At 39.3% G+C, this 10,791-nt stretch overlaps 3 protein-coding genes across 6 annotated transcripts in view; 1 reads left to right on the top strand and 2 right to left on the bottom strand.

Moving 5' to 3' along the window:
- The window catches only part of stx1a (syntaxin 1A (brain)), a 53,180-nt gene extending 50,992 nt beyond the window's left edge, over positions 1-2,188 (bottom strand). For all 4 annotated transcript variants that reach the window (XR_008606987.1, XM_055045460.1, XM_055045461.1 and 1 more), the window contains exon 1: positions 1,552-2,188. Coding sequence is in view for 3 of the 4 variants with exons in the window: in XM_055045460.1 (XP_054901435.1) it covers positions 1,552-1,581 (30 nt within the window). In the remaining variant the exon portion in view is untranslated. The remainder of the gene's footprint in view (positions 1-1,551) is intronic.
- Positions 2,189-2,364: 176 nt separating this feature from the next.
- bud23 (BUD23 rRNA methyltransferase and ribosome maturation factor) lies at positions 2,365-6,512 on the bottom strand. The gene is made up of 12 exons (XM_055045463.1): positions 6,352-6,512; positions 6,070-6,107; positions 5,367-5,462; positions 5,057-5,139; positions 4,428-4,524; positions 4,233-4,329; positions 4,095-4,145; positions 3,928-4,013; positions 3,757-3,802; positions 3,601-3,662; positions 2,875-2,964; positions 2,365-2,728 (listed from the first exon to the last, which is right to left on the bottom strand). The coding sequence occupies exons 1-12, from the start codon at positions 6,397-6,399 to the stop codon at positions 2,674-2,676; spliced, it is 849 nt and encodes a 282-aa protein (XP_054901438.1). The 5' UTR covers positions 6,400-6,512; the 3' UTR covers positions 2,365-2,673.
- Positions 6,513-7,533: 1,021 nt separating this feature from the next.
- Positions 7,534-9,659, top strand: dnajc30b (DnaJ (Hsp40) homolog, subfamily C, member 30b). The gene has a single exon (XM_055045462.1). It carries the CDS (start codon positions 7,558-7,560, stop codon positions 8,665-8,667), a length of 1,110 nt encoding a protein of 369 aa, XP_054901437.1. The 5' UTR covers positions 7,534-7,557; the 3' UTR covers positions 8,668-9,659.
- Positions 9,660-10,791: the final 1,132 nt, after the last annotated feature.

Here is a 10,791-nt window from a genome sequence, read left to right on the forward strand (position 1 = left end):
AAGAAGAAAAAGAAGAAGATGAAGAAGACACACTGGCCTTGAAACACTCTCACATGTGCATTTGGCAAGGCTAGGTTGCTTCCCTTGAGGACAATTCTTTGAAAGAGTTTCAAACAGCTCTACTAAAAATTACAAGTAAGGCCTCACCGAATTACATAAGAACCGTGTTGTATAAATCACGACGGTTTGATTTATACAACCGTATAGATTTGAAACTTCAGAATGTCAGACGTGACAACAAATATGGCCGTGTTATAGAAAAAAAAACACTCTGTAAGCCTCAGTTATCAATTTAACCATTTACTTTTACATTTGTATAACGTCATTGACTGAGCTCTTAGCATTTCTCGAGTTACTCGCGTTCCTGTTTTCTGATGTTTCCATCATTTGAGATAACCACATCGATCACAACAGCTGTCCTCTGCTGCTTATCCATGATCATAACGTCTGGTTGGTTGGCTTTACCGTTTAGATAGTTTATTAAATTACTTAATTTAAAAGATATCACCTGTATATTTAAAAGCCTTCTTAAACATTTCTGTTAGTATGATAAAAGTGAATGAGAAGTTCAGAAAGTGTTTTATGCTCATGTTTATGGCGTTTAGGGGTGCTAACCAAGTTAGAATTTTATTTTTATTTTTATATACTGACAGATTTTAATCATTTTACAGGCTTTCTGACAGCTTCATGTGTTCAGTGGTTATTATTTGTACAAATCCACTTTATTGCATAAAACAATTTATAAACTCATTTATTGTAATGTTTTTAAATGTGCAAATTAATTGTGCTGTTACTGACATCTACTGTGAAAATTAAATACATCGCTCCATAAGAAACATATTCTCTTTTTTAACAATAATAAGAATATTTATTTTCAGAGTGTACTTCTTGGTTAGAATATTATGAAATATATCTATGTATACGTTTAGGTACAGATAGTGTACATTTAAACTCTTAGGATTCAAAAAAAAAAAAAAAAACTTGGGCCCCAAAACAGTAGCCCTAGTAAGCCATTACGTAAGACCGGCCCTGTGTGTACGCCAGTGGACATGTAACAGGTGAAATGGACGAACCGGGACCAGTGTCTGGTTCATAACCACAATTCATCAGTGGCACACAGACTGATTCACAAAATTCAACATAGCCCTCTATCTTATATGCCAGTGTTTACAAGATAATTGCACAAATTATCTTATGCAGCATCTCCAAATACTAGACATAAATCAATTGTGAGATTTTGTGCATTAAAGATGAATAACCGACCCACTCAAAGAGAGGAGGAGACATTTCCAAGATAATTAAAAACATGACTCAATTCGCTTGGACACTAAAGCAACAACTAGTTCCATCCAAATCTGCGCTCGTAACAACCCTGGGACCCGAAACGCGCTGGTTTTCCGATAAAAATGTGAGCCTCCGTCACCCGGAGTCACAACTGTTGCTCTGGCAGCGCTCCGACTCAACGCGCCTCTGCTCCGGCTGAACAGGTGCCGACAGGGGCTGGCTGAACAAAAACCAGCGGAGAAGCACAAAAATAAGGCAGAAACTTACATGTCTAAGTTCCTGCATGCGGTCCTTCATGGTTCCTTGTTTACACCGGACGTGGTTCCTCCTGCTCCCGTCGTTTCTTTTCTATTCGCCCCCTCCTCCCCTCCTGGATGTGAGCTGATGATGGAGCGACGGGGCGGAGACCGACTGGATGATGCGAGCCGGGCGCGCGGGGCACAGGCTCCGAAGTCCCGGTTCTCCTCACAGACAGGGACTACTTTTATGTGTTAAGGTGAGACACGGCCTTCCGCCGCCCACCAGTCAGTCACAAGCCTAAAACTCCCCTTTTGATCCATCCGCAAAAATAAACTCTTTGTTTTTTCAGGAGTGAATTTGGCTCCAACGGGATAAATTGGGATAACAGCTCAACAACAAACACGACACGTTTGGTGAACTGAGACGGGAATTTTTGTTTGTGTAGGTTATCGATTGAGCAGGTCAAAGGATAACGCCCAGGTGGTTTCAAGTGAGAAACAGCGACATCTTTTGGCCAAGACAAAATTAGTTTTTGGGTTTTCGTTTTTATCTCGACACTCAAGTGTATCTAATTGGATGATTGAGTGAGAGAAAAAAGTTTGGACTCTTCTGGTCTATATACTTCTCATCGTGTAACAGTTAGATCTTGCGTCACCAGAGTTAGTCAGACGTTTATAAATATCTAATAAAGATATATTTTTTCCCTGATTCCAAATGTGACCAAAGTTATTGTTTTAGTTGTTAAAGAATACACCCATGCATTATCCATTTCATACAGAATGAATTTGAGAAAACAGTAAATAATTCAAAACATGAATTAGAAAATGAAGACAATTTAATTTAAAAGTATTTTTAATAGGATACCGTTGCCTCTGTTTTATTTTATTTTTTTTTGTTTTGTTTTGTAGCAGCTCATATTCGGTCTTCAACTCAAACTGAAAACTGCATCTCCTTTCAGCTTCTGACAAAACATCAAAGCACTTGATGAAATACAAAAAGTGATTTGGTGTAATTTATCGCTTGCGTTTTGTCCACTTGAATTAGAGACCTGAAAAGTCCAATCAAGCTGCAGCTCCAGGGGACACTGCATGAGTGTGTGTGTGTTAGAGAGAGTCTGCGCTAATGATGGAGCAGCTACATGAGTCACAGCTAGAAGTGAGGTCTCCGCTGACGTCCGGTGTATTTCGTGTCGGGTCGAACGCCCCTGCAGAAAACAGCAGTCAAGAGGGAGAAGGGGCGTCAGCCAATCAGAGGCAGGCTTCAAACCAGACTGAAGTGTGTTTAAAATGTGAGAGCTGAAACAAAAAATATATATTTATCCATTTTATTTTAGAACAGTTTCCCACGTACTTTCCTTGTCGTCTTCGTCTCTCCTTTTTCTCCATGATCCAGTCTCGCCCCTTCTTTGCCGATTTCCCTTTCATGTTATTAAACCGACATCTTTGCAAAGACAGAGAAGAGCTTAATAAAGTATTCAAACCGTGTCTATAGCCTGGAACACTCACACCCAAGGGTCTGACTGGGTGTGAGTCAGACCCTTTCACATCCGAATGTGAAAGGGAGGAAAAGCCACCTGACAGAGTCTGACGTCAGGCAGGACAACGGCCCTCTCTGAGCTCCTGTTGGTCTTTTGGCTTCATCAACACAAGTATGACTCAACCTGCACTGATTGACGCCGAGACTCGCTTTACAACTTAATCGCAACTTGCTTTCAGAGTACTCCAAAATAAAAGTGACTAATCGCATTCACAGAATCAGGTAATTGCTTGCTTTGATCATCTCGTGTCTAAGAAAAAAGAATGAGGCAAGCAGGCTTGAGATTGAAGGCAAAATCCTTAAAATGAATAAAAAGGTGAAGATTTTTTTTTTCAAATAAATTAGGCCAAGTATTCTAACTGAAGGCTTCAAGCATCAGTAAAACAATTGTATTGAAGCTGCTTTAACTTTGCAATAAAGTAGAGCAGAATAGTGACTGCAATAAGCTGCTACACAGAAAACACAAATATTACTATAGTATTAATATTCTAAATGAAACAATAGCTGCAAAAATTACTGCTTTGCTTAGAACATATTTACCTTTGTCCTGAATACTGAACTTGGTTTGCAACAGTTCTGTCTGACGTTTCTGACCCCAAACCCTGAAATAATTAACATTAAATAATAATAATTTTAAAAAATAGAAGTTCCATAAACAGAAAGTAAGTCAAAAATAAATAAATGTATGTTTCTTACTTTGGGAAGAACTCCAGTCCCACCAGCAAACAGACAAAGGAAGAACCTGGAGGTAAATAAGAAGCCATCTGTTTTAATTTGCAATGAGCTTAAACAAGTTAAATCATTAAATTATTAGCAGGTGGATAAACACTGTATGAATGCATATGAAGCTGGATGAACATTTCTAACTTTTTAGCCTTGCTGCTGTTTGGGTAGTCCACCACCATGCCTCCACTGAAACCCGCCCTCATGGCCTGAGACGTAATGAGTTCAAGCTTTAAAAATAAAGTGAGACAAAATGAAATGCACGAGAAGATCGTTTCAGGCTCCAAATGAAAGCATCTCAGATTTTCTACCTGCTCTGAGTTTTCAGGATAAAGCTGAAAAACTGCCCGAGATCCTCTGGCCTCAAAGAACAAAAACACCAAAATTACTTCCCGTAAATGTAAAAATCTGACATATAAATGTTCAGGTTGACGACATTAAAACTTTACCAAAGACGAGTAGAGGGTGCTGAAGAAAGTGAAGAGTCTCTTCGGCGGACTGTGCGACCGTTTGTCGGCATTACAGAGCCACTGCAGTGCAGAGATGCTGACGAGAGCAAAACAGCACAAGTTTCAATCATGAAAACAATTCAGAACTCAGTTAAAAGCGCTAAAATGTGCCGGATAAGCCGCCGAGGCTCTTACCTGATGCAGCCGTCGAACGTGCCCGCCCGAAAAGGCATGCCCTGACCCATGTCCCCCAGCAGGACGTCTCCCTCCACCTCCCTGTCCAGAGCAACATCTGCAAGGAAAACATTCACAGCTTGGTGATTAGTCAGTAATCTGCATCAATTACTGACAACGCACTTATTGGAAAAATGTGAAAAAGCAACCAGAAATCTCTCAGCTGATAGCCTGGAAAGCTAACAAGGAACTTTACGTTTTTCCATTGTCTAATAGTTACCTTCAACCTATAGAACATAAAGTGTGCTTGTTTTTATTAAACAAGAAAAACAAATATAAAAATCCCGCCTGAAGTCCTGAACTGCTGCAGGTCATTCCTATTTTTCTCATAAAAACCAAGCCTGTTCTTTTTTTCAAGTATTTTGAAGACAACACACGATTCAATGCCTCAACATTAATAATCATTGTACTTATACTGTACAAAAAAGGCTCCAGGTTACTTCCAATGTTTTTTTTCTTTTACTTAACTTGAAACCTGTAGAAAACAACAGATGGATGAAGCACAAACGTGCAGATGGATAGAGAGACAGAAACCCCTCTGCCGTGCTTCATGAATTGTCTTTCATTTTTAAAAAGCATGTGAAACTAACCGAGCATGGCGGAGCTGATGTCGACGCCGACCCAGTAGTGTCCCTCCTCTGTTAGGTAATCTCCACTGAGACCAGATCCACACCTGGGAGGCAGAACAGAACTTAGTGCCTCGCGTTCCTCTGCTCCGGCTCCAAGTAGTCCTCAGGTTAACATTTCACACATTACAAATACACAGTTCAATTTCCTGAGGGAGTCTTCCCAAGGGATCAATAAAGTACGAGTCTAAGTCTAAGTCTTGATGTAAATACATGTGAATTATTATTTTACTAAGGTTTTGCTTTAAGTAAACAGCCGGTGCAACTTATTTACCCAACATCTAACAGGAAGCAAGCCTGTCCCTCTGGCAGGCTTAGCAGCTCCACCGCTCTCTCCGACATCTGAGTCTGGATCTCAATCATCCGAGAGCTGTCGATCAGGAAGTACAATCAGACTTTGTGACGAGAAACGTATGTGCGCAAGAAAACAATCCCCTATTAATCTAGCTCTAATTAATAGATACACTTCAGCAAAAACACAGATAAGTAGTCTTTTGAGATACTACACTAAAGATTTTTGGCACCAATAAAACTCCAGTAATAAAGTCTGAGAAATTATTCTTTGCAGATAAGAAAAGAATGCTGATTACTTGACTTTTGCAGAAACATAAAGCTCAAAGTGTCTCTCATTTTCAAAACCAGGATTATTTTAAGTCCACAATACAAATCCACTGGGGGGAAATAAATAAAATGAATAGTTTGTAAAATCAGCAAGAAATGCAAACTCCAGCGACTTATTGAAAATTAATCAATGCGTCCATCTTCATAAGCATATGAAAAGTAAACAATGATCCCAGCAAACACAACAGAATAAATAAAACATCAACATCATCCCAAACACAAGACAAAACAAGAATCACAACAGAGCAATAGATCAGTTAATGACAAACATGACTGAACAGGAGCTTAACTGGAGACATGTTCATAAAAGCCCCAAACTTTACACATATGACAGAAAATAGAGGATCCAGACTTACTTCTGGGAGTATTTCTTCGCTTCATCTTCATTGTAGAACTGCAGAGATGAGATTAGATCAGTAAATCACATGTCTGTAGGTCACAAAGGTTTATTTTACCTAAATATCACAAAGCTAAAAAAACACTGACACGTGAGCGGTTTAAATGAGTTTCATTCTCTCAATATACCTCTTTAAAAGGTGCTATGTTTCAATTAAGGAGACACACCAAACACTTAATGAAACCACTTCTGCAGTTCCACAAACACACACGGTTACGGCAAACAAAGCCGTCAAACTGACCACGTCTGGCGGAGCTGAGTGTTCAGGTCTGCGGCAGCTGGAAGCCATGGTCCCCCTGGCTTCACTTCTTTATCTGTTGTTTAAAAATCAAGCTAAATGTTGGGATAGCAGCAGGCTATCCACATGTGAAGAGGAGCCACAGTCCTTGTTCGCTGATTGAAATTATGCTGATCTATTGGGAAGCGGCGCTCTATCGCCCCCTGCTGTTCATTCAATTCATCCTTTGCTCTGGTCTGGTTTACATTTTACAAACAGGAGGAGAAGAACAAAATATACACCTTTGCGTTGAATTTATAATGAAAAAACTAGTTTGTAGACATTTAAAGCATATCATAAAGCTAAACAAATAATAACTCAATGATGCAGATACTTTTTACCATCTGCATTGAATACTGAAACCTTATCTAGTTAAATTATCACGTTATTATTATTATTATTATTATTATTATTATTATTATTGATTTAGAGACATAGTGAAGAAAAGCCAATCATTCTTTATACTTTTTTATTTTATTTGAGTTGTTTTCTTTCTCCTCATACTACAGTGAAAAGACTGTTCTGCATGATTCATGTAATTTCAGTTTTCTTGTCTAAAAAAGACCCTCTGATATTGCCAGTTACTGTAAAATATTCATTCTACATTTTCAAAATGTACAAAATATTCATGCCCTTTAATCATTTTCAGTTTAGTCTGGTTTAATCACTTCACCTCGGAATTTTGACAGTCACATTTCAAATTACGCAACTTTCGAGTTGCCATGTAGACTCTGTAAAGTATGAGAAGAAATCTCTTCTTTTTAAATAAAGCCATAAATAGACAGTATTTCAACTCAATCAAAACCGAGTAGAAAGAAAAAGGAACAAAACGTACTTTTAATCTGCTAAAATGCTAAATACATTTCATTAGGTTAAGAGATTTTGTGTATCTTGTCTAATTAAATACCTTTTGAAATAGGGAAGTTTACTAATTCTGGGCGGGGACATTGAGCTAAGCTAAGAAATATTCATTGTGTTTATAAAGACCTTTTCACCTATACAGTTCAAATGTCCCAGTTTTATCTATTGCACCATACGCGAAAATCTTTGTTGTGAATCTGATTGGTAGATGAGTTAAAATACTTCCTGTAAACATGGCACCTGATTGGCTGGTTGCCTTGTAACACCCGGAAGCTCTCCGTCGTCGTTCACCGGCTTGTTTTTGGTAAAATGGCAGAGGTCAGCCAGCGGCTCGGGACCGGAGCCTACCGGCTGGTGACCGCCTGTCCTGGCCAAGCTCGCCCGCTGCGGCCCATAAGACCCAGGGGGCTTTTCCCGGTCAATGACACCTGCATCCAGGGACACTTTACCGAAAAATGCGTCCAGCTATTAAAAGGAAGAGTCCCTCAGCGGAGTCCTGAGAAACTTAACAGAGTAAGACAAACTGCAACTCATCTTGACTGCACTTCTTTAAACGCACATTTAGCTCGTTTATTCTGGCTTCCGGACACCAGAAAGAGCCCAACAGTCACCAAAACAAGTCTGCTGATCCCGACTGGGCGCCTTCAGGAAAAGCTGTTCTCCTGCGTGAAGCCCATCTGGACCAGTGGGGCTGCTTCAATCCACCCCGACACCTGGTGGTCCCCTCGGCAGCTCAGAACCTTCTGCACTGTCCTCCTCATCCTCGCAGATGACGGATCCTCACTGACACACCTGAAGCTCCACCCAGGTGCCTGTAAAGCCTCCACAGCAGCTAGAAGTTACAGCAGGTGGTCAGAGGAGGCTCCTCTGCTGCACAGGAGTAAAACCGCCTATTATGACGTCCTCAAAGTGACCCCAAGTGCTACACAGTCACAGATCAAGACGGCCTACTACCAGCAGTCCTTCATCTATCATCCTGACAAGAACCCGAGCAGCGAGGAAGCCACACAGCGCTTCGCTGAGATCAGCGAGGCTTACACCGTGCTGAGCAACATCAGCCTGAGGAGGAAGTACGACCGAGGCATCCTGAGCCAGTCTGACCTGCAGAACCCAGAGAAGCCGTCCTCCAAAGACGCATCGAGCAGAGCCACAAGCTCCCAGCAGCATTATCGTCAGCAGAGAGCCAGGCCATTCTCCCAAACCGGTGGTCGGCCCATGTTTGACTTTGACGCCTTTTTTCAGGCTCACTACGGAGAGCAGCTTCAGAGGGAGAGGGACCTAAGAGTCAAGAGGAAGCAGATGGAGGAAGAGCAGAAGAAGAGGCTGAAAGAGTACCGTCAGGAGAAGATGCGGGAGCTCTTTGCGATGATGCTGGCGACCATGTCAGTGATGATCTTGATCAGTCTGTTCAGGTTTTGACCCAGCAGCAGCAGCAGACAGTGGCTGATGTTTCTCGGATGGAGGCGGTGGCTGATGCTGCACAGTTTGGCAGCAAGAGTTGAAACTCCAAGAGTTTTCAACATGGATTTTGATGTTTCTGAAGGAAACATTTATGGCTCTTCATCTTTCAAATCGGCATCGACGCAAAATGGTTGACTCCTCAATGATCCGAGACTGACTGCATATGAATGAGGAGTTGTTTTTAAGCTCATTTCAGCTTTAAGCTGCTTGCATTTTGAAATCATTTTCTTTTCTATAGCTAAAATGTGAAAACACCAGAAAATCTGACTTCTCAAACGCCAAAACAAACAGACAAACAAACAAACAACAAAAATATAACTTTAATTGTAGAATTTCAACCAATACAAGCACAAAATTATTGTTTTCCTGTAAACATGCTTTTCTTAAAGGAGCATCAAATCAAAAAATGCAACAAAAAAAAAAAGTTCTAAAGAACGTGTGCTAAGTCACTTACAATTTTGCATAGCTTCATTCAGCGACTCTAGTAATAACCCTCACCGTTCTGATTATGCTTGTCATGTTGAGCAGCTTTCTGTGATTGAACTTCATAAATGGTGATCTTAGAATATCATGGTCAAAGTTTTTTCACCTAAAGCTCTGCCTCAGTATTGTTTCAGCCAGAAACAAGTACTTTGGAAACAATACCGTTTACTTTTTACTTGCATTCTCACTTCTGAAGCCAGGCAGATTTTGGCACCTTAAAGTGATTGTTTTCTCTCCAAATGAGGCCTAAAGATGAAAAAGACGGTTGCTCTTTTTAATGATGCTCAAGTTTTTTCTTCCCTTTACACTGAATATGTAATAGAAAAATAAATGCATATTATATGCACAGAGCAAATGTAAACATCTGATAGTTTCCTTAGGTGTGTAAATGAAAATAAATCTACGTACTGTACAGAAATGATGCTTCTGTATCATTATCAAAGTATTAAAATCTACAAATATTTTAAGGAGAGTTATTTTTGTGTTTGAATGTTTTCAGCAGAGGAACATTAACCTCACAAGAGACTCACTTGGCTGGTTTTCCATTTATAGACGTTCAGGTTGCTGAGACAAAAGATGCACACATCCAACATAAACCCTGGAAACATGGCTGCGATGTTTAAAACTACACATCAACGTATGCTCAGTAAGTCTTACTGATTTAGTTCTCCAACTGCTCAATTTTAAGTGTAAAGCAAATTAAAATGAAGTCAAATACAGAATATCCAAAATTAATAAGAAACACAAGAAGCCTGACTGCTTGGTAGGAAAATATAAACAGATTAAAGAACATCATAATTTGTGCAGGCAGCTTCATTTAATGTACAACAAAAGTTCAGAGCATTTAGATTTGAGAACCTCAAAGTTAAACTTAATGTATTTTTCAACTGTATTTGCAATTATTAGTTTCCAAGGAGATAATATTGTCCCGAAAAAGACTTGAAGGCTTTGATTCAAGTAATAAAATCTAAAATAGCTTTAGTTTTTTGTGTTTATTATTATTAAAAAAAACATAAGATATGTTGCATCAGTGTAGTTCTGTGTAGAAACGACTTGCTACCAAAGGAAACCATAAATTGTTACTAGAGAATAACAAACATTTAGAAAAGAATCATTTCTATGATCTGCACATGTGTTTTTAGAAACTAATTTTATGAATATTGTAGAATAAAAAAAGTGGATAGTATTTTTTTTGTAAATTTAAGCACACCATTGGTTAGAAATATGACTTAAAAAGAAATTAATATGAATACACACCAACATGACCTTTATACAGATTTTTGAACTAGACTAATCCTTTAAAAACAAATAATCTTTCAAACTTTCCGCTCAACAGATGCTGATTTGCAATTCCCTCTCTAAAACAATCAATTTATGGTTTTAAATCTGCCCTCCAGGGGGCGTCTGAATATATGGAAATAAATAAATATCCATCTTAAAAAACAAAAACAAAACAAAAAAAAAACAGGAGAATTTGAACTGACGGACATAAAAACATCTAGAGGGTTTGAACAAATCCACTCAAATCCACTCCGTCACTTTGTTCTTAAGAGCAAATACCCAAAATGTGAGCCGATGAGATCCCTGCACACTCCTGCA

Source organism: Poeciliopsis prolifica, unplaced genomic scaffold (assembly GCF_027474105.1).
Source record: "Poeciliopsis prolifica strain line A6 unplaced genomic scaffold, Auburn_PproV2 SCAFFOLD022, whole genome shotgun sequence".
Lineage (NCBI taxonomy): Eukaryota > Metazoa > Chordata > Actinopteri > Cyprinodontiformes > Poeciliidae > Poeciliopsis > Poeciliopsis prolifica.